Below are 25,047 nucleotides of genomic sequence, written 5' to 3'. Positions count from 1 at the left end.
TTCTCCTCTCGGCATATTAGTTCTTTTTTTTTTTTTTTTTTTTTTACTTCTTTAAGTGGTTGCCCTTTGATTTGCAATTTACATTTACAGCTTATCCAAGCTTACCTGCAAATAACTCTCTCTGCAACTTAATATATAGGGCAAATATCTTATGACAAAGTATCACAAATTTTACCCTCCTGTTCCTCATAAAATATCATTCATTTTAGTTATCAAAAAACACAATCACTGAATATATTGGTGCTATTACATCTTGAACAGTTATCTTAGACAAGTTAAAAATAAGAAAAGTAATTTTCACCTTCATTTATTCTTTCTCTATAGTTCCTCCTTTCTTTATTCAGATGCAAGTTTCTGATCTATATAGTTATCTTCTTCCTGAAGAAGTTCAGCATTTCTTGCAGGCAGGCATACTGATGACAAATTATCTCAATCTGTGTTCTTCTTTACTTCTGAAGAACAATCTTGCTAAATACAAAATTCTAGATGGGTGGGTTTTTTTTTCTTTCACCATTTAAAATATATGGCTCTACTCTTCTTGTTGGCATGCATGACTTCTGAAATCCAATTTAATATTTAGACTTATTCCTCTGTGGCTAAGGTATCTCCTTCCCATGGCTTTCTTCAAGATTTTGTTTTTGTCTTTGACTGTTTTTTTTTTTCAGTTTAAATTTGGAATTGGTAGATGAAGTTTCTCAGTATTTATTCTGACTAGTGTTCTCTGAACTTCCTGGATCTGTAAATCTTTGTTTCTCTCTGGAGAAATTCTGAGTCATTATTTAAATATTTGTACTCCCTCCTTTCTCCTTTCTTGTCTCTCTTCCTCCTATCCTTCCCTCCTTCCATTCCTTTTCTTCCTCTCTTCTTTATTCTTCTTCTGGTATTTCCATTTTATGTATATTAGATCTTTTATCACTTTCTCACAATCCTTAGCTATTACAATATTTTTTAACTTTTTCTTTAAGATTTTTCATTTGGGATGTTTCTATTGACATTTGTAAAGCTCCCTAATTCTTTCCTTGGCTATTTGTATTACAGAATTCATCTATATCTATCTATATCTATATCTATATCTATATCTATCTATTTATTTATATATATAAAACTGTTAACATTACCTTTGACCCTCTCTTAGAGTTTGTATCTTTCTGCTTATATGACAAAACTCTCTGGCATGTTGCTCAATTTTTCTTTGGAGCCATTAGCATATTAATCATACTTGTTTTAAGTTCTCAGTCTGATAAATGCAACATTTCTGCTACCACAGTTTCTGATTATGATGTTTGTTCTTCCTTTTTAGTCTTTTTGTCTTTTAGCATGTTTTGCAATTGTTTTCTTGAAAGTCAGATGTGAGATACTGAATAAAAGCAACCAAAGTAAACGGGTCATTGATATGAGGTTTTATTCTTATCTGACAAGGGGTTAGGCTATGTTAACTGTTGTAGCTCCAGTTTCCAGAAGCTAACATTTCCCCTGGTATCCTTGTTTCAGTCTCCTCTATTATCTTTGGATTTTTCTAGAGATGTTATAAAGAATACCAAAGTGTATAGTACTTTTAGTTGTATTCCTCTGCCAATATTTAGAAGTTTTACTGATGCAGTGGTAAGGTATTGGGGTGTTAGAGGGGAAGACATTCTGTAGTCCTGTGATTAGGTCTAATCTTCAGTGATCCCTTGGCGTGTGATCCTCACAGGTGCTTTTCCAAGTTGGTTCTCCTCACCACCTCAGCCTCCAAATTAGGTGAGAGACAAAGCTAGGGGGAGGGAGACTGGTGTTTGCTATAGCCCTCCCCCATTCAGGAACTAGAAAGGGACATGGTTGGATATTTCTCATCTCCAAGGTTGGTGAGGCTCTTTGAGAAGAGAGCCCCTTGAGGGTAGGTCTTGAGACCAGAAAGTTCTGTGAGTATTTTTTGAAGACGACTTTTTTATCCCTCTTCCAGTAGCACAAGTTTATATTTAAATTTTAAATTCATCTTCACTCTGAGAAAGAGGTTTTTCTCTTGAAGGTAACACTCACAAAAATCTGGGGGCCAAAGAGTCCCACTCTGGAATTTTTAACTCCACATGGTTCATTCAAAAATTTATCATTTATGGCTTAGGTTTTCCTATTTTAGTGCCAGTTCCCATGGAAGTTTCTCTCCAAGATTTTAACTTTGGTAAGTTGTTATTCTCTGTGTTGGTCTGTCTGTCTTTCCCATTTGGAGGGGAAGCAGTTCACTGTGTAACCTCATTTCTCTAACAAATCAAAAAAGTTATGGAATTTTTAGTCTCTTCAGGGTTTTTTTTTTCTGATTCTTTAGTCTTTTTCTTGAAATTCCTTACAAGATGAACAAAAACTGGATGTGCTTTTCTACTTTTACTTCTGTAGAATACAGAATACCTAGAACAAACAATATTTTTAAAATGAATGACTATAAGAGTGAGTTATTCAATGACTGCAAATGTGACTGGCATAGGTGACTGGAAACTACGTGGACAGAAATGAATTAAATGATTTACATATGAAGTATCATTCCTCTTCTTATCCTTTGGCTTTATCATTAATAAGTAGACTATGAGCTTGAGCTTGATCCACAGCTCTGAAATGCTTTGTTTGTTTTTTTATTACAATGACTATACTCTTATTATTTAAACTACCAGTATTTAATTTAGAGTGTTATATGGAGCAGCTCATTCAGTACAGGTACTCAATGGATGCTCTATAGTACATAATAGATAAAGAGGATTAAATGGCCATTTATAAATCTTCAACAATAGGATACTAGGAGCTATCATTAAGCATTACAGTTCTATTTAATTAGACATGATTTGTGTTTTACTCAGTATCGAACTGCCATGATGAAATATTTTTGTTAGAATGTAAGTTGGTAAAACAACAGAATAGGCCAGTAAATATCATTTATGGATCTGCTGATGAAAAAAAAACGTAAATGTGTTAAAGAACCAAGTCTCTGCTGGATAGTTTTTAATGGTGTCTAATATCTGCTCCCATACATTAAAATAAAGTTCCTAAATTGTGCTCAAGATGTGAGTATAATTGACCAACTAGAGATTATGATTTTAAGGATCTACAACCAACAGAAAATTATTATCATTTTTTTTACTGCCTGTTCTAGACCGAAGATTAAATTAAATGAAAGAATACTCCACTTATTTAAATATTTGTACATTCTAATTTCAGAGATTATAAAAGGTCCTTCAGTTTCTGTCATTTAATGAAATAATCTTTCTCACAATATTCTTGAGAAAGTGATCTCAAGCCTTCATTGGAAAGTGTAACATGTAAAATAGATCTTTCTCAGTTCTGTTGGGTCATTGTTATATGCTAGGCACTGGCTAAGGAGATGGTAACCATTTTTTCTCATTTCATTATTACAGGAGCTATAATGATTAATTACAGAGGAAGGCTATACTCCCCTGTTGACTAAGAAACAATGAGTTATTTATTAGCCAATAAAAAGAGAGAGAGAGAGAGAGAGAGAGAGAGAGAGAGAGAGAGAGAGAGAGAGAGAGAGAGAATGGGTGGGGAGGAAGGAAAGAACAAAGGAATGAAGAAATATAGGGGAAGAATTGCAAATACAACAAACAAGGCATACCACAGTTGAGATGAAGAGAAGTTGACAGTAATCCAGCAAACTCCTTCTAGTGAATTAGAACTGTGGAGAAAGTAGAGACTAAAACCTAAAGTGGAAGAATTATCTAAATCTGCAAATGAGCAACTGTGGCATAGGTCCCCTAGCCTACTCTGGCAGAAGATCCTGGAGAATCACTGGAGAAACCAAACCAGGTAAATTCTGGTATTAAGGACAGCTGCTACCACTTAGGGATCAGGTATGAAACATTTAAAATAAGAAGATTAAATAAAATTTTGCCTATGGCAACACTTTAACCTCCTTACTTTTATGGATTCCAAAAGATTGAATATTGACACTGGGACAAATGAAAAATATGAGTTATCACCCTATCATACTATATTGAGGCATTTGACAAACCAACCCATCATGCACAGCAATGTTCCAAACAAATTCTTGATTCCTGATCCCTCTGCTTTAAATAAGAATGAAATCGAATTCGGCAATGTATTTAAGAAAAGCTGCTATCATGTCAACCACAGATAAACTCAAACATGTGCACCCACGTGTGTGCTTGTTCACGCTCTTTCTCTTATCATGTGGATGCAGTTGAAAATTTTTTTAGGTAGAAAAACTTAAGGATAAAATTGTAAAAATATCTCAGAATATTGACATTCAATACTAAGACATTAAAAATAGTAAGCAGAATAAGAAATTTAACAGATTAATTTTGGAAGTCCAATATCCAAATTAAAAGATTTTGAAAAGGAACAGAAGAATAGAGAAGTAATAAGTGTTATAATTGTCCAAATGGAAAGATCCCAGGGAATGCCCTTCATGGTAATTGCAGAGAGACTTATACCAAAGCAAGGCATTGCAGAAAGTTGCCATCTTGGGTTCCTGTTTTCCAAACTGCATTTGGAGTTCCCTCTCCCTGGAACACTCTCTCAGAATAAAGACTGTGTGGATTCCTCCTTCATGTCCTTTAAGCCCTTGCGCATAATCGCCTTTTCATAAAGATTGTCACTAAAACCTCTAATTAATAGCAAACCCCACAGCACTTCCTATATATCACACTCTTCTATTTTCTCCCTAATATATGGAACTATATAATGTCCTGCACATTGTTTTTCTTGTTTTGTATTTTCCTGTTCTGTTTTCCATACTTAGAATGCTGTTAGCTCCTAAGGATGGGAATGATTGTCTGGTTTCTTCCTTACCATATTTCCAGCATTTAGAACAGTGTATGGCCTACAGCAGTCACTAAATGGCTATTCATTTTAAGAAAAAATGAAAAATATTTCCTTCCAGAAAGAAAGGAAAAGATTCAATATTGCACAGCACTTCTTAATAGCAGCATTGAAATATGCAACCCAGTTAACAAATAAATCCAGCTTGAGAGTAGAATAAGCACATTGACTTTTCCTGATACACCAAGTTCCCAATATAAATTTTATCATATAGGTATACTTCCTTAGCTTCTAGAACATGGGTTCCACCAAAAGGAGGAAATAAAATGAGATATAGGATTAGCTCAAAGAAACAGGAGATATTATTCAGGAGAGAAGCAAAGGCATTCACAAATGAGGATTAAAACAAGCCCCAGAACAACATCTATGCAGCTGCCTGAACTCAAATGTACAGATGGAGGCAGAAAAAGGATTGTTCCACGGCTGTCTCTAAAGACAGGTGGGAACAAAACAGACATATTCAATTTATCTAACACTTTTGAATAAAATTTTGTTCTTATAAATGGTAGAAAATTCAGGTATAATTAATGATTCAATAGTGGTCACACAGAAGAGGCAGTTTATTTCTGCCTTCAGGAAAAAGTAGTTATATAAGAAAGAAAATATAATAATAAAGTAATTGTAGCACCTTTTTGAAGCTTAGCTCTGGAAATTTTTATAAGTCACAACAATACAAATTTTGAGTATTCATGTAACAACACAATACATTCAGGTCTCTATGAACTGTCATGAACTGTTGAAATACAGTATTAAGTGAAAATATGAAGGCAGAATAGGATGGCATAACTGCTTTTTTTTGTTTCAATTGTTAAGTTTGTGATTTGACAGTAAATATTTAGAAACTTACCTGAAAATATATGAACTAAATTATTATTAAAAACTTTTACCTATTGTTTCTTACTTCTGTATTCATTGCATTTTATATATATAAATAAGTATCCTAGCACCACTTTTAAGAATAAATTTCATATAAAATGTAGACTTAAACATAATTTTAATTTGTTCATATTTCTCCAATATTTGGTCATGCTTTTGATTGTATGTTTAGATTACTTAGAGTGTTTTTCTATTTTAAATACCTTTCCATATGAAGCTTTGGAATTCATCTGATATTTTCCTAGAATACATGTCAAATGGAACTACTGATTGGACAAATTTATGTTTCCAGGCATTTGATAAATAATCAAGAGTAGAACATCAAAAGAATTGAAATATTTTTCACTCTGACAAGGAATATTTTTCCACATTATGTCAAAACTAGGTAGAATCATTCTTTTTGTATTTGGCAGCCTATTTTTAAAAAAAATTCCCACAAATTTGAGTCTAATTGATCACTAATGTATAGCATGGGTTCATATTTTGTAAGATGCTGATGATTTTTATATCTACCCCTTCCTTTTCCCATCTCTGTCTAAAGACTCCTATCATCTCTTTGGGACTCATAAATGCCCACCTGACTATAGAAACAAGCTGTCTTGTATCCCTATCCTTAAACTGCTTTTAGAATTACTTTTCTAAATCACAAATTTGTTCATACTATCTGCTTGCTTAAAAGCCCTTGAAGACTAGCAGTTTCAAATAGAGTTACGTCTAAACATTTTAGGGTGGTACATTATATCAGTATGCTTTTGAAACAGCTTTCTCTCAATAATTATAGATAACTTGAGGTTAAGGACCTGATCTTGTTTGTGTAATATTCACTATTCACTCTATTTAAGTGGTGATTAATGAATGAAGGATGTTTTAAGTTAGTTTTTTGTTTTGTTTTGTTTTGTTATGCTTCTGTGACCAAAAAAACCTGACAAGAACAACAATTTTAGGAGGAAAAATTCATTTGTGGGTGTCATGGTTTCAGAGGTCTTAATCCACAGATGGCTGACTCCATTCCTCAGGGCTGGGGCAGAACATCAGGGCAGAAGTGTGTGGAAGAGGAAAGCATCTGTGAGAATAGTACCAGGAAGTAGAGAGAAAGAGCTCTCCTCACCAATAAAATATAACCCCAAAGGCATGCGCCCAGTGATCTGCCTCTTCCAGTTACACCCTGCCTATCTACAGTTACCACCCAGTTAATCCCTATCAGTGGATTAATGCACTGATTTGGTTAAGGTTATCATAACCCAGTCATGTCAACTCAAAACTTTATTGAATGTCTCACACACAAGCTTTTGGGGGATAATTCATATCTAAACTCTAACAATGGGTAGAACATACCCATATAAAACAGAATAAAATGGTCTAATCTAGAAGTTCACTTATTTAACTTCTCATTCATGCTTCAAACATTCATATAGCTATTACTATGTGCCAGATATATTCTTCTAAGTTCTAGAAATACAGTGGCATTAGAACCAAAAGTACCTTTCCCTTGGTGAGATTGATGATAGAAAGTGGATGGGAGAACAACAAAATGTAAAAAATAACTTTTTTTTTTTCATTTTACGGAGTGATAAGCAATTTTGTGCTTGTATATCAACTCTCTAAGAAAACCAAACTAAACTTAAGAAGCTCTGATTTACAGTATTTGTTGATCTCCCATCACAGCTGATGTCAAGCTAACAATGGCTAAACAAAGAGCTCCCAAAATTCTTCAATATGGAACTGGCTCTGGAGAGAGATTCAGCTGACTCTGTCATCATCATCATCATCACTGATGATCCCGAGGGAGTATTAGGATTTAGAAAAATAGAAACTGGCCACTTGAGTTAGGGTGAAAAGGGAAGGTCCAGCTGAAGAGGTAATATTGAAACCAAGAGGCAAATGAAGAGGGGAACCAGAAAGTTGAAGGTCAGATGAAAGCATATTCCACACAGAGAGGATAGCTATTGAAGTGCCCTAAGCTAAGTACTTGGCATGTTGGAGAGACAGAAGAACCAGAATGTGGATTTTAAATTTATTTTTCTGTTAGTAGATAACCTTTAGATCAAAAAGCCTCTTAGCCAAGATGAAAGAAGTAATTTGAAAGAGTGGAACATGAGCAGGGAGCCAAGATTGGCTTTGGTTCTTTGGTCTTATAATTCTTTGCTAATAGAGTTTCCAAGGACCACTGGGTGATTCCAGGAAAGCACACATCCAACCCAACTAGAAATGTGGGTTTATATAACGCAAAACGAAGCAGGCAGCAAGTATGATACTATGATTCCTGGGGTGTTCCTTCCAGACACTCCAGTCTATTTCTTTTATCTTGCTGACCCTACAAATGACCTGGACTTTGACTTTTTTTTTTTTGCCACATTACAAGTATTAGTAACTTAAATTGTTAATTCTCAAAAATATTATTGGGGCAATTTGAGTAATATGTGGAGACAATTTAAATCCAACTGTGTGAGCAAAGCAAGAGATAATCAGATTGAATTATTTTAGTAGTGACTGGGGTGTTCTTTTTCCTCTTGGAGTCAAGGTGACAAAGATAGACTTATTTTGATATATTACCTGGAGCATGTAGAGATGGGGAGAATCCAAAACAATATTTTAAGAATGAATCAGTTGGAGTTCAGATCTATGCTTCACAAGTGATGGTTCCTCCTGAGTGAAAATAAATCCTATTGTGAAGCAAAAGGGAGATTAGGAGGATTAAGAGGCACACATGAAGGATCTAAAAGTGGGTTTGCTTTTAATATGGAAACGATTTTTGTGGGTTAATTGTATAGAGCTCCAGCTCATTTTTGTTTTAAATTGAAATAAGCCTGGGTGTTTCTGGGACAGGAGATCTTCAGCTGCATGTGTAGATGCACTGTTCATTTCTGTATAAAATATTTGCAGCTAATAGTCTTGAGAAAGGGATTATGGCCTGAAGATGCTCTCTCAAGAAATTAATTGTTATTGACATGCTAGTTATATTAATAGTTACAGTGCTATTTTTGTCCAAGTGATTGTAATTTGTATACACATTCAAATTGCTTTTAGGAATAATGCTCAAAGTTTACACAGAATTATAAGATGTTCAAGGCAATAGCTAAAATAACTGTGTTGTTTCCAAAAAACGTGAGCTGTGTATAGAGAGGCTGTCAAAGCTAGAAAAGTCATTATTTTTCCTCATTGGAGAAGGAAAAAAAAAACCCCTCAGCTATGTTACTGATAAACTATCTTTCTCCACAAATAATACCCCCCAAAATAGCTTAATGTTTTTTTCAAGTTACAAAAAAGTATTAAATGTCCAATGAAATCCATTTAATTTGACAAATCTCAGGCTGTCTTACTTTTTTCTTTAAAGTTACATATTGACTCATTTGTCTAGAATTACAATTTCACTATGAATGATAATATCATTTTTACAATAAAATAAACATTTAAAAATACTGCTATTTTGATATAGAAAACAAGAAAACTTTAGAAATCACTTATTAAACTGAAATATACATAGTGCTCATAAATAAATGAAGGAAAAGCCAAAGGAGAATTCAAATACTATTTTACTTCTAGATTCAAGTTCTTTTATTGATGAGTAATGAAATGAATGCTACTTGAATTTGGATTTACTTCTAAGTACACCCCCAAACCCCCATAATATTATTGGAAGTTCAATAGAAGAGGCCAGATATTTCATCTGGATCCACATGGAAAATAAATTCATGGCAACTGTTCACACTCCTCAAGCCAAAAATTATTCTTAGCCAAATTCCCATCATCATCATGATAATGATCAACCCTATGAAGGAGAGCTCTTAATGAAGCAAGACCCAAATGGACATATTTAGCTTTTAAAGTCAGGGGTGGTTTTTCTTTTTTTTTCTTTTTTTTTTTTTTGGTATATTTTATGTTATTGTGAAGTTCCTATTTCTATACTTAAAAAATCAGTTTCATTTAAAAAGAAAAATTTAAACTCAGCTTCATCTCAAATTGAGGTGATTTTCAAAATATTTTGGGCCAAATGAATCTTTAGATGGAAGTATTTTAACATTACCCAAGAAAGCAGTCTAGAGCAAATTTAATTATTCTAATGTTTCCCAAAGCAGGCAGCATGTACAAATATTCTCCGGAATATTAACATATTTTGAGTAAAAAGAAATTTGAAAAATTGCATTAAAGCAGTTTGCATGAAATTTAAGCTTCTTTAATATCCAGATATAAGTTGTCAATCTATACATTAAATATGCAGAAAGTATGTATTAAAAGACAGTCAGAAAATGGGAGGACATCCCAGGCAGAAGGAAGAGTTTGAGCCAAGGGGAGCAGGTGGGAAAACATAAGGCATCTTTTGAAAAACTGTAGGGAAATTCTGGAGTTCCAGGAGATAAATCTGGAAATGAAGTCAAGAGCCAGATTGTGGAGGTTTTGAATGACAGGCCCAACAGTTCAGACTCTGACTTTCAAAAGTCAGTCACCAACCACTGAAGATTTCCTAGGAGGGTAGGGAGAATACAAATCTGGTAGTTTGGGAAGTTTAATCTGGCCATAGTGGATATATTGATTCGTAACAGGAATATACTAGAATTTAGTTAGAACACTCTTGTAATGAGCCAAGGATGAGATTAAATAAGAATGGGTGAAAATCGGATGGCGAAGTGAAGACATGATGCAAAATATATTGCAAAAGAAGAATAAAGGAAATGGGATGTAGTTTCAAAGACAGTTAAAGAGATCCGAAAGAGAATGATGGTAACTTTAGCAGTGAGAAAGCATCATTTGCTCCTCCATGTATCATGCTCTGTAACTGCCCCTATGCTGTGAGGACTTAATGGTTAACTTATATTCATTCTTCAAAAATTCAGTTCATTTGTCTTCCTTTTTTCTTAAATCAGTTTTGCACTCTCTTTTAAATGTATTTAGCATACAATTTTAAGTGTTTCAATCATTTAACTTATTTTAAAGTCTATTGATATATCTGTCTCTTCACTGAGGTTACTAGTTTCATGAAGGTGGGGACCAAATTCTTCCATTTTCATCAGTAACACAGTAGCACACTTCAAAAACTCAATCATGAAAGAGTATGCCCAGAAGAGTTAGAATGTAAATAAGTCTAATGATAAACAGATGTGGGCATGCAGATGCAATTAGGATTGTAAAAAGGTCGTTTTATCAAAATGTTGGAAAGCCATTGTAAATAAGATTCAGGAGAGTGAAAAAAAAAAAAGAAATTAATCAGACAGAATTCCAGAGTACAGGGCATGCTGTGCCATGCAGTCTTGACTGTGGAGGACCCACCCCTGGTAGGACATACTTTCCACAGATGTTACAAGGTGCCTGATGCCTTTCTGTTTCCTCACCTTCAGCACAGGTCAAGATCAAATGTCATAATTTGAAGAAAATTTCTCTCATCTTTTAATTCTATAAATACTCATTGTATTTATTTTTTTTTAAAGTCTCGCCTGCAGATTACCTGCAAAGAATCCCCAGAAGAGCAATGCTTAAGTGAAGTTCCATCTAATAAATGAAGAAGGGGTGATAGAATTAGAATCATCATTTCAAGCTGACAGTACTTGAACCCACTATTTCAGTTTAATGTTATATAAAAAAAGAGACAAACAGATTGCCTTCTTACAGAAGGATATAATCTGCCCTCTGTGTTAGGGTTTGGATCTAAAATGCCCCCACCCCAAAGCTCACCAGTTGAAGGTTTGATTTCCAATTCTGTAGCAGACAGAGGAGAGAGTCTTGGGAGGGATTGGATCATGAGGGCTCTAATCTCATCAATGGATTCATCCATTGATTTAATGAGCTATTGGGAGTGGGTGGAAATTTGGAAATTGGGGCATAGTTGGAGGAAGTAGGACCTTGGGGGCCTGCCCTTGAAGGGCCCAGGTCCCTTTGATCCTTTCTTTCGTCCTGTCTGCCATAAGGTGAAAAGCTTTGCTTTATTACATGATTTCCACCTTGATATTTTGATATTTTGCCTCACCACAAACCCAGTAAAAATGGAGCCAACCAAGATGCCCTTCAGTGGATGAATGGATAAAAAAAAATGTGGCATATATACAAATGAAATTTTACTCAGCAATAAAAGAGAACAAAATCATGGCATTTGCAGGTAAATGGATGGTATTGGAGAAGTTAGCCAATCCTCCCCCCCAAAAAAATGACAAATGTTTTCTCTGATATAAGGAGGCTGACTCATAGTGGGGTAGGGAGGGGGAGCATGGGAGGAATAGATGAATTCTAGATAGGGCAGAGGGGTGGGAGGGAAACGGAGGGGGCAGGAGATTAGCAAGGATGGTGGAATGTGATGGACATCATTATCCAAAGTACATGTATGAAGACATGAATTGGGTATCAACATACTTTATATATAAACAGAGATATGAAAAATTGTGGTATATATGTGTAATAAAAATTGTAATGTAAAAAAAAACAAAGTACATGTATAAAGACATGAATTGGCGTGAACATACTTTATATACAAAAGTATAAAAAATTGTGATCTATAGGTGTAATAAGAATTGTAATGCATTCCGCTATTGTGTATTTATAAAAATAAAATCAATTTATAAAATGGAGCCAAGTTACCATAGACTAAAACTTCTGATAAACTGAGCCAAAAGAAATCTTTCCTCCTTTAAATTGATTTTCTCATCCCAGCAATTTAAATCTAATACACCCTCTAATATATTCTTGTCATAAAAAAATCAAAATATGAATTTGACTAGATTTCTACCTATAAAGCCAGTTTGAAGGGAACATAGAAGAACTAGAAAAATATGGGACAAATTTAAAAAAAACCCACAAGTATAGGAAGAATTCTGCAAAATATTCAATATGGGAAACAGATTGCAAGGAGTAAGATTTTTAAAAGGAGTGAAAAATCTATAAATTAAAATATGTTAAAAGAACTTAAAGACATATTGACATGTCAAAAGTAGGGGATTATTTTGGGATAATGATTTTAAAGAACTCAAATTTATAAATCATTTGTGAGATAAGCAGGGAAACAAGATATTCACAAATTACTGTTAGATTTTAGAGATGATAATGCTATGTTTTTAAAGTATCATTATATATCTCAAAATACTTTAAGATAAAATTCTATAATGTCTGGAATTTGCTTCAAAATAATGTAGTAGTCATTAGAGGTGGGTTAAGTGGTGATCACATAAATGAAAGATGATTATCATTGAAGCTGGGTAATAGACATCTAGTTCACTTTTATACATGTTTAACATTTTTCATTTTTAATTATTTTAAAATACAGGTTCCTAGGCTTTATATCAGAATTCTTAAATTAGAATATCTAAGGATTATTCCAGAAATGTGCATTATTAACAACTTTTGAGGTGATTATTATTTACACAAGGATATGGTGTCTATAGTCCTAGAATAATTTATTCCATTGATCTTGCTCTTGCCAGAGAAATGGAGCCAATTATATACACATGTCTTATCCTTAAAGACAGAAGCTGTGTCTTCCTCAGCTGTGTATTTCCAACAGCCATACACTTCATATACACTAAATAAATATAAATTTAAAAAATTATGTTCTCTCAATAAATATTTTATGTGTAGAGTGCATAAGATTTACTCACAGATTTCAACCCATAAAGTCCATTTTAGCATCAGAAGTGTTGACCCTCTCACAGCTGTTAGCATGAATTCTCTGGCTATGTGGAATTTCTTATTCAGTGATATCTAATACTTCTAATTCCTAAATTGCCAAAATCTCCGTACTATCAAGGATAAAGTCGAACAGGATGTGAATAATTTTCTCCTCCTTTACAGTCAAGTAGAAGTATATAATATTAGCTGTCATGGGTAGAATATCTATATTGATATCAGAGATGCAAATAAGACCTTTTAAGAAAATGAACTGAAATGCGGCTACCTGCCATTATTAGCCCTTGACTTTGTCTGTTTAGATTTTTTGTTTGTTTACTTAAAATGGTTTATTAATTAACAATTTTGACACATTAAAAAGAATATTCTTAGGAAGTTTTAACCTATCATTGAAAGTTGTTCTCCTAGAGATCTTTGAATCTTTAAATAATAATAAAAAAAATGGATCATAACAGACCATGCGATAGATTCTGTCCTAGTACTCACTTTGGTGAGTTTGGTGATTTTAAGTGTGACACTATTTTTACTGTTTTTGTTGGTTCCTGGTTTTCATACATAAAAATAAATAAGTCAGTCTACTCTTAGATCATCCCTAAGTTCACCTCCAGTTTTATGGTACTTCTAGGAAAAAAAAAAATGACCTCACCTAACATTTAAACAGAAAACAACCTCTCAAGGAAGAAAAAAGACATAAATGATATCACCTCAGAGTCTTAGGTGGTAGTAAATAATGCTAAATTCATCCAATTCTGTTCTGAAGGTATAAATCTAGGGATATGAAGGATTGTCCCCACTTTGGCTTACCTGCTTATGAGCATGATCATAAGAATTAATATGATTGTCAAACTCCTGGTGTTTGTGATACTGCTTGTCACATAATTCACAGTAAAAGTTTGCCTTTACGTCTTCCAGGGCCTTTGCTGTGGACTTTTCCTTTTCTGAAAAATCCTTTAAAAAATAAAAAAAGGCAAAAAAAGTATTGGTTATATTTCTCTCTGATAGCATAGCCAGATATCATATTAATCAAATGGGTATTTAATACTTTTGTGACTAAAAGCTAGGGTGAGACTCAGTATTTCCTGGAAAAGTATGACATGGTAGAAGTAACTTCCAGTTTAGCATTAACCCTAACATGTAAATCAACATATGAATTCTGTCAAAGAGGCCCTGGTCTTTACTCATCCTTCCTCTTGTTGCCCATTTCCAGGTTGTATTTCTGCCTGGTAATTAAGCACTCTCTCTGTTCCTACTGTATCTCTTTTATTGACTTTCTGTGTCCCTTGTGATTTCACCATCCACCATCATCCACCAATCAATCCACTACATACTCTCCTCCAGGAGTGCCTTCATTCACACTATAATTAGAGCCTGATGTACCTTATAATCTCCAACTCCAGCCTAATTATCTTCCACAAGCATCCATTCCTAACAGACAGTCTAGCCTTTGGGTTTATCTCTCTCTCTCTCTTTTTTTTTTTTTGATACCAGAATTTGAACCCAGGGGCACTCAACCACTTAGCCACATTACCAGCCCTATTTTATATTTTATTTAGAGACAGGGTCTCACTGAATTGCTTAGCACCTTGCTTTGGTTGAGGTGGGCTTTGATCCTCTTGTCTCAGCCTCTTGAGCTGGGATTACAGGTGTGTGCCATCATGCATGGCTTAATTTTTTTAACGTCTATTTTTTTTTTAGTTGGACACAATATCTTTATTTTATTTATATGTGGTGCTGAGGATAGAACCCAGGGCCTTGCGCATGCTAGGCAAGCACTCCATTGCTGAGCCACAACCCCAGCCCAGCTTCATGTTTTTTAAAAACCATTATCATTACAACTTTAAGGATATTTTATCTCAACCAGTTTTAGCTATATCATTCCCCTACTTAAAATCCTGTTGATTCTCTCATTGCCTGTGGATTCATTGTGACAAGTGGTTACTATGTATGAACTATGTATCAGGTAGTTGTGTTACCTCAAGTATTCCTCAAAACAACCCCATGAGATTAATTCTATTTTTACCTGCATTTTACAAATGTATCAACCAATGCTTAAAGAGATCATATATTCCTGGTCACTAAATTTATAAGTGGAAAAGGGATTTGAATCTGACAACCTGTTTCTAGGCCCTGTGTTAACAAATGGCTTAGACTTGCCATTCCCTTTAAAGCCTACCCTTGAATATGCCATAAAAGCTTCTTCCTACCATGTCAGAAACATCTCATATCAAGCCTTGCTCCCATACTGTCCTCTTTAATTCTATCTAGGTATGCAATTGGTTTTAACTTCATTTATGTCTATTGCTCCATCAAAATCTTTGAGGAAAGGAAATATTTTATTCATTTTTGTGTCTACAATGTTAAATATCATATTGTCTAGTTCAGGACATGTACTTATTTAATATGCTTTACCTAAATTAATGGATAATGCCCCATACCTCTCTACATGTCCTTATCTATTATCCTAGTGCCAAATGAATGGGTGACTGTACGTAGTAGATGACACACATTCATATAAAAAATGATAAACACATTAAAGGTTTGAGTTTACTTTCATTTCTCCCAAATGACTAACCTGCTAATCAAAGAAATCAGACCATAAGCTTAAATGATAAATATGTCACTGACCAGATTTTTAAAAGTAGCAAAAATGACAATCAGCAAAAAGAGCATGAGTATCTTTAACAAACAGAAGAGTAGAGCAAATATCTTGATGGCTTATCCAAGAGACCAGAAGAAAGAATTTGGTGACATTCTAGGACAATAGACACAAAAGCTACTGAATAGGATATATTCAGTGATTTTGGGACAAAAATCTAGGTGCTCAAAGAACCAAGATAATGGCCTGCTGATATAGTCACTGTTGAGAGCCAATGCAGGCAGATAGCACTGAGGCAGTGCAAAATCTCTTCATGCAGTAGACTTAGCATCAGGAAACCATTATTTCTTATCTAGTGTTTTCCCCTTCTCCTTCCTCCCTATAATTCCAGGGTCTGGAGTAGAACTACAGGTTACTTATTTTCTGTTTCTTTATTATGTCAATGGAACAACAGGCTTAGAAAACTAATCATGTGCCTTGGACATTGGTTAACTATGCCTTGGTGATCAAAAACACCTCAATCTCATGAACTGGAGCAAGGAATAATTGAGAACTCAGACTTGATCTGCTGGAAAAAAATGTATTCCTTTATTAGTCTAGATTATGTGGGGTATTCTATGACAATAACTCAATGGCCAGAAGTAAGGTCCACAGTTCACTTTACTTTTGTACCTTCATCTGAACTTATTTCTAGAACAACCTTTAATTATCATATTGTGTGATTTTCAGTTCAAAATTTTATAATTTTAAGAGAATTTTATCAAAGTGTAAGTCATGGAATTTCTTGTGAATGCTCACCTTTTACATGACTAAATGACATAGCACATTTCTTGCTTCATAATTCTTGGCAAGAAATAAAGCATAAATCCCTATTTCCCTTCCCTTTAAGCTGTTAATGACAGTCTCTAGGGCATATCCTAATCCCATTATTAAGAGACAAAAGGTAGGTAGATGGAAAATAAGTGCCATTGGCAAACAATGTAAGCATGGTTCACAATCCAGTGTGTCCAGCAAAGTCAGGGGAAATAGTATAAACCAATAGCAGGTGACTAGGATTAGAAATGGGGAAGCTGAGACATGAGGACAGAAATCACAGAGGCAGATGAGGAGAGAAGCCAAGAGGTAGGTAAGGTAGGGTCTGGAAAATCATATAGGAAAAGAGAAGGAATAATGGAAGGAGGAAGGGAGGAAGGAAGGAAGGAAGGAAGAAAGGAAGGAAGGAAGGAAGGAAGGAAGGAAGGAAGGAAGGAAGGAAGGAAGGAAGGGCCAAAGAGAGGGAGGAAGAAAAGAAAAGAAGGAAGAGAGGGAGAGAGGGAGGGAAGGAGGGACAGGGTAAGTGAAGGAAAGAGAAGGAGAAAGAGAAAAAGAATTGTAAGACTCCTTGACAAACTTGAAATTGAGGCTGAGATGGATAAGCAGCCAAGTTTGTTCTTCATAAGTGATCCACACCCTCTGTCTATGATCTTACCCAGTGTGAGGTAGGTCTGTTCTAGAGTGTGAAACTGAACTATCTACTCAGATGGTGCAGAGTGAGGCCAGATATATATACCAGAAGGCTGGAAAATAAAGTCTCAGATTGGTGGAAGTGGCACAGACACCCAACTTACTGTTTAGTAGAGGAGGTAACTAATGTTTAGTGATGGCAGGGTTTGTACAGATCAGAGAGCTAGGTAAGGGTAAAGCGGGAGCACATTAATCACTGGGTCATGCTGCCTCCTCAACCCACTTATTCATTTATTCAACTAACCATTAAGTATTTGTGCAATCAAGAATATCTTATGGAGCAACTTCTAAATGTCCATTTGTTACTGGGTGTTACTCTCAGAAGTTTCTATACTGTGGGATAGAATTACTTGTAAAGATATTTAAAAAAACAAATTGTGATAGAGTAATAATAATTGCAAGTTGCTAAAGAGGAGTTATCAAGTTCAGACTAATTAAGTATAATTGGAAGACAAAGATCAGGTTCTCTGTCTTTCCTTTCTTTAGCTGTCTTCCTTTTCCTGTCTCAGTTAAATGCACTGTAAACATTCAGTACTTTTTGGCTTTGTGCTGAGTAAAGGGGTATTTTACTGATAAAATAGCTCCCCAAGTAAATTAACATTTACTTTTTTTGAAATTATTGCACAATCTTTAAATGTATTTGAATATGTGGAATAAATACAAAAGGAGCAAAAAAAAGGCCATCATTTCTGTCAGTAAATTTTAATTATAAAAATGAATAAAACTGGCATATAAGATATAATTCCTTTATTTTTCGCTTCACAATTTGCTTAGTGGAAGATGTTTTTGGAAGTTTGTTTAATAGAATAGAACATTTATGAAATAAAAGGAAGCTTCTTGTTAATCATTCTCAATTTTCCATTAAAATGTTGAAAATGAATTACAAATTGAGTATGACAGTTATCATAGCAAGAGTCATTCCAAAAATATTAGGTAACATCAATGGGCGTTTTATGGTGTAATTTAATAAAGAGTCTGTATAATTAATTACTTTTTAAAATTAATGTTGTGGGTGTGAGGAGAGAATATGTACTTTTTCACACAAAGAATTTTTCTCATGCTTATAATAGATGTGTCCATAAAGTGACAAGTATTCTGAGTAGAAGAATACATTTACTTAGAAACATGGATATTTGCTAACAAATTATTTTTATTTTTGTAATAATCATTACACACTAACACTCATCGAGCTAGCCTTATAAACCAAAAATATGCCAGATGCATGTTAATTCACTTAATGTTCATGATGACCCCTGTACTATGTTCTATTATTACTCCATTTAAAGCCATGGAAAGCAATGGCACAAACACAGGTTGAAGCTCATACAGTATTGAAGACCCTGGACCAAGCTCAGATCTGCCTGATTACAGAGCTATTTAACTACAATGCTCATAGCTACCCCAATGACTTCGTCTTATCCAGATGCCAGGTAAGTTCAGGTTATCTCTGCTGACTTATTTGTGGACTCAGCATGATGCAGAACCCTTAACTCCCAGAGAATGAAAAACTAATTATAATTGTAAAGATCTATAATGCTCTTGAAACTGAGAGATGGGCATAAGGAAAAAAGGTAGTAGTCCTGTTCCATTGGTTGTAAATGTGTGCCCTGATTATAAAAACAGAAAAAAGAAAAGAAAGAAAGAAGAATAAATCAGTGGTTCTTCCTATCTTCTTGATGGTAATACCAGTTCAAAGCTTTGAGGACTGAATTCATATTTTTTATTTACATGATAGCCTGAATTTGCCCTTAGACTACTACATACAAGTGATTGATTTAATAATTCTAATATCTTCCAATTGTTCTATTTTATTGTCTCCAACTAAAATCTTCCTTTAAAATCTATGCATTTTCTTCTCTTTCAATGAAGTTTCTGTTGCTGACTCAGGAATTTCCCTTGGCTCTATTGCTTCCCTGCATCTTTGTAACAGGTTGGGTAACACAAACTTGATTTAGAGGTTTTTTTTTTTTTCACTCATTTTTCTTATTTTTATAATAGGGAAAAATTTTTGCCTTAGAAAACTGAGTGCTAGCCTTTCTTAAAGCAATTTCAGCACTAAAGATTTCAGTTATCAGTAAAAATTAAGGGGAATAATAATAAGTAGCTGGCAGTATATTTGAGTAAAAATGAGATATTTTTAGAGAAGCACTTATCATTCAGCACTGCAAATGCAGGTGGTGAAGTCCAGAGTGCACCACTTCATGATGGCTAGAGAAGGTCAAAATTGCCACCTCAAACATGCTGTTTGGGCAAAAGGGTAATTTAGAGCTTGTCATTTTGAGCTACTGCAGATACAGAAGGAGCACCAAAAATGTTACCACTTAGTAAGAGAAATTTATATCATTATAGGAAATTTTCATCCATACAGATAGCTCCCTTTCTGCAGCAGGATGAGGGTGACCTTAACATCACTAGAGACTCAAAACCAATGGGAAGGCAGACTGAGCTCTATGTGGAAAACCATCTCGGGGTTCAAGGTGTGTTTCCTGGATCTTAATCAGACTATTTTGCACCACTTCTTCCCTTGATTCAGAGAATGATGGCATTAAAGTGTGAAGTCCAAGACAACTTCCAAAGACTCTAGAAGTTTAGTGATTTGAGTTTCCAATGTGTACAGCAAGTATGAGTGTTATCAAACTTCTCTTTGTTTTTCTTCTATTAATCTATTTTTTTCTTTCAGGAAGTCCCAGCTAAAAACTAACAAATTAAAAAAGTACATTTTATCTCCTACATAATGTTTGGATGTTTTGTTGTGCATGTATTTATATGTGCATGTGTGTGTTTTTATCATTGAATGCATCATTGAATGCATGTGACATTAGAAAAACCTTTTTAAAAAAATACCATTCTGAATCTACAATTTTTTTTTTTTTGGACGGGGTTTACTGGGGAATTAAACCAAGAGTGCTCTACCACTGAGTTACATCTGAAGTCATTTTTAAAATTTATTTATTTATTTATACATCTTGAAACAGGATCTTGCTAACTTGCTCAGGCTGGCCTGGAACTTCCTCTTGTCTCAGCCTCCCACATCCCTGGGATTATAGGCTTATACTACCATGCCTTGCTACAAAACAAATCACTGGTGGAAATTTGAGCAAATGAGAGAAGCCCTTGTCATCTTTTGCCCACTATCAGTACCTAAGTTATCAAATTAAATTTTGTTTATATAATTAGGGTTTTCAGAGTTTTTTTTTTTTTAAATCTCACCACATACACACACACACACACACACACACACAAGTGTGTGTGTGTGTGTGTGTGTGTGTATGTGTGTGTGTATTACTTTGGACTATTTAAGAATTGCACACATAAAACACATAGTTAAGAGAGTATCATAAAGGCTTAATTAACATTAAAATTATTTGTATTGATTTTCTTAAAGTTGTGACTACTTTTGTAAAAGCAATGCTCTTTGCATTGTATAGCCTCTCGTATGGTGCTTGTTACTTAGAAAAAAACTCAATAACCAATTGAAATTAATAAACAACTAGATCAGAGAATGTGTTTCCCACTACTACACACATAGATAACATGAACTTCCCTGGTGACATAAACCATCATGGTGCTTTAACTGTTGGAAAATGGTAGAGTAAATGAGTATGAAGCCAAACATATCCACCTTTTAGGCTATTATTATAATTTTATTAAATGTTGATTTTGAGGTCTAAGGAGATTATTGAAAAATTATTCTGATGAAATTAAAGTTGGTAAATGCAGGTAGATTAACAAATAGAACTATAGGTTCTTGATGCTCAATGCTTTTTCCATTTTACTACAATCAGTTGTTTTCCATACAATTAATTATGAAGCAATTATAGGTTTCCTAGATTTGGAAGAGGATATTTGCAAAAACTTGGACCTTTCATCCTTTTCCTGGGAAAGTATGATGTTGGCCACTTAATGGTTGTGAAAGAGAGTTTTTCTTCTTTTATTAATGATTCATTCAACATGTCCATATTAAAAGGTGAATCAATTAGCATGTGAAATTTCCTCTGGGTGTCCTATATTAGGGACAATTCAGTATCATTTCTAACTTGAAAATAATGAAAAATTTCTGACTTCTAGTCAGATGCAAGAGTCTTTATTGCACTGGTGTTCATGAAACAACAATTAAATATTTAGAGATTGTTTATGTAATTGCTTATTTTATAGAAACTTCCTAATCTGCTACACTTTTTAAAAATATTTAATTTTTTTAGTTGTAAATGGACATAATACCTTTATTTTGTTTATTTATTTTTATGTGGTGCTGAGGATAGAACCCAGTGCCTGACATGTGCCAGGCAAGCGCTCTCCTGCTAAGCCACAACCCCAGCCCCCCTAATCTGCTACATTTGAACAGAGATTATTTTTGAGGATTACAAACCGTTTCCATTAGAACCCCTGTTCATCAGGACTCAATACCACCAACTTCATCTTCCCCAGCACAAATTTATATACAATTCTTCCACCAAAAACTAGTTTAAAAAAGAAATAAGGAAGTCCCAGGTGCATTCTATGATAACCATAATAGGAGCTATTATTTTATTTCTTAATTATGTTTTTCTGCCTCAGGAAAAAAGAGGTGGGAATAATTTCCATATTATTTGCTGATCTGATACAGATGCTACATTCAGTCCTTATCAGCAAAATCAAGCAATATCCTTAGGTGAAGAAGAAAAGGTTCATGTTCAATAAATACTCATCAAAGAATGCACAAATGAATAATGAAGGAAGGAATGGATACATTTGATTTCTTTCTTTCTTCCCCGTGATTCATTGTGATAAAAGGGAAAATTGAAAATCCTGAAATATATATGGAAGTGTTAAAACCCATATAACTTCATAACATAAAGACAGATTTCCCCAATAATAATGTATCAACATGAATTGACCAATTGCAACACACTAACCTACCACATTATGCAAAATGTTAATAATAGAGAAGGTTTGGGAAGAGTTATGGAAACCATGTACTATCTGCTCAGATTTTCTCTATACTGAGAACTACTCTGAAAATAAAGTCTACTAATTAAAGAAAAGGATGTAAAATCAATTACATATTAATAGATCTACCTTCACTGAACACAAAGAATCACCCTGAATGGTGTAAGAATAATCTAATCCATGCAATGTGCTGCTTATAGCTGAGCAGAAGTCATGGAGAATGACAAATGCAAGCTATGCTGGGTGGTAAGATTTTGAGACTCTCGGTTCCCTTCTGTCATTTCCTATAAGACAGACAGCAACACTCAGCAACTCTGAAGAAAAATGGGGCCTACTGACAGACCATATTTATGATCATTAGGTCCACTGGAAATTCAAGGGTAAAGTTTCTGTATTGAAAGGAATGATTTTGAAAGTGTTTCTTGTGTGGGTGTATAAAATATAAGAAAATAGGTTTTCTTCTTCCAGACTGACAATACTGTTCCATTTATAAAGATAGTAATTACCACCCCATCAATTCAGCCCACAGATATATATAACTGTAATGAATATAGACATATTGCATTCATCTAAATTGAATACATTTAAATGAATACATCCATTGTGCATCAGACAGGAAGTACATTCATTTAGCCATTACTCCTGCTGTAACTACTTATTGTAAAAATGCAATTAATAGTGTCTGACATTTCATTTTCTAATAGAAGAGAAATCAATGAAAAATGTCAGCTAACTAGTTTTCTGGGAATTTGCTAGTGACACCTGTTCAGTTACAAACCATTTTTATTTAATTCCAAATTTGTAACAGCTATCTAGGGGATAAGTGATCATTAAGGGATGCGGACCTAGACACTATTTCACCTTTGATTGGGAATTGAGTGAAAATACATTTTCTTGAACAGATTCAGTGATTTTCACGTAAGTTCCATTCTTTAGCCTTTTTTAGTCAAATATTAATCTCTACAGAGCCGAGATTACATCTGCTAAACTAGGCCTGGAAACTCCTGAGGTGAGGTGTTAAAATAGTATAAAGCCAATAGCTTGCTTTTAAGGACAAGCAAGTCTAATACCTACTGAAACTCCAAGGGCATGCAATTTTCCTGAATATCTGCTCTCACATCTAAAAATAAGTCTGTTATCTTTGCTTATATATTTTTTTAAATAACCAGAGATGTTTAAAAGGTGATTTAGCTAACAAATGTAACATATTGTTTCAAACTTGCTGTTCCAGGCTTCTATCAATTGAAATTCTGATAGGTAACTTACTATCAAACTTAGCAATTGTGAAAGAAGCATGTTTTTTGGTCTCAAATTTTGAAACATAGAGCTGAGAAAATGCGTCCAAGTAAAGAAAATCTTTTAAAAATGCTAATTTACTTTGAGAAAGAGACATTCAGAAGGGCCAGCAGAAATGCTATAAACCAGGTTATGATCATTTTAAGATAGATCATATAACAATGCACAAACGCTTGGCTCCATTTTCATATAATTTGGCAGAAATGTTTGTCACTTATGCTTCATCTTTTAAATATCCTTATCAGAGAACTCTGCAAAACTTGAATTAGACTTCAGAAATCCTCAAAAGAAAAACTGCATATGAGTTTACGTACATACACTTGCTTTCTTGAAAACAAACTAAAAATGCTTGCCATTTAGAGACTCAGAGCCTGATTAGCTGGAAACTGGGACCAGAGGTAATCCGTGTCATAATGAACGGCAGGACTGATAATACAGCCCACCAGACTGTGGAGAACAGTCTACAGGCATAAAAGATTGTCACAGCTGCTCGAGCAATTGGAAGCCCCACATTTATTGCTAACACTAACATCAGCTCAACAAGCTACTCTGAGCTGTGCTTCAATCTATTGTTTGTGTAGAAAATGTGCAAGTTGTGTATAGAGCAAATCTGTAAAAGAGGTAACTGCTATAGAAAAGCATGTGCGGGTCCATTGTAAAACAAGAGAAGTAAAAATGTTAGAATCATGAAATTGGAAGGAACCTCAGAAATCCTTTCCCAGATAAAGGAATTTAATCCAGGAGAAGCTCTGGATTGCCCAGGCTTATGCAATATGATAAGAAGCAGATCCAGGATGAAAATTCAAGTCCTTGACTCTTGCTTTTGACACCCATGGATGAGCAATTTATTCTGTGGAGTCTATTTTCACATTTGGAAAACGAGATTGGTGTAGGGGTCCAAATGTTTGTGTCTTGGAGACTCAAAAGACATATAAATGAATAACCAGAGTCCTTAATGCACAGAGGTAGAGAGAGAACTGTATTCTCTTTGCTCAAGTCAGATAATCATAATTAAAATTTATTTAACAACATAGTTATAACATATTTAAATATTACATTCTTTATTTTGGGGATGTCAGAAATAGGAATTTTTGTTTCACATTATCTGCTAGAGAAGGAAACAGAATCACTCTCACTAAAGACCTTCTATTTCCTTTATTCTTTTAAGTCTTAAAAACAAATGGAGTTGTTTTACTCCATTGTTACTAGTTTTAGACTGTTATAATGAATTGAGTAATGAGCTAAGCCAGTGTTAAAAACTGGTTTTAGAAAGGCAAAAGGTAGCTCCTTCTCTAATGTAAGAAAATCATCTAAAATGAAAGATAAGACAAAGCAAAAAGATTAAAAAAAAAACCCTCACATATAAGATGTTTAATTTGTTTTAAAGACATTTATATGCTGTGCCTGAAGGTGTGTAG

General features: G+C 34.2%; 1 protein-coding gene and 1 pseudogene across 1 annotated transcript in view; one reads left to right on the top strand and one right to left on the bottom strand.

The window, feature by feature from the left end:
- Nucleotides 1-25,047, bottom strand: part of Znf804b (zinc finger protein 804B) — a 484,698-nt gene that overhangs the window by 71,901 nt on the left and 387,750 nt on the right. Inside the window, exon 2 of the mRNA XM_026399383.2 lies at nt 14,110-14,253. Coding sequence (XP_026255168.2) covers nt 14,110-14,253 — 144 coding nt within the window. The remainder of the gene's footprint in view (nt 1-14,109; nt 14,254-25,047) is intronic.
- LOC113190177 (trifunctional enzyme subunit beta, mitochondrial-like) overlaps nt 18,703-25,047 on the top strand; it is a 254,066-nt pseudogene continuing 247,721 nt past the window's right edge.

This window comes from Urocitellus parryii, chromosome 3 (genome assembly GCF_045843805.1).
Source record: "Urocitellus parryii isolate mUroPar1 chromosome 3, mUroPar1.hap1, whole genome shotgun sequence".
NCBI lineage: Eukaryota > Metazoa > Chordata > Mammalia > Rodentia > Sciuridae > Urocitellus > Urocitellus parryii.
The sequence above is the reverse complement of the archived record's forward strand: the minus strand, read 5'-3'. Positions and strand labels throughout refer to the sequence as shown.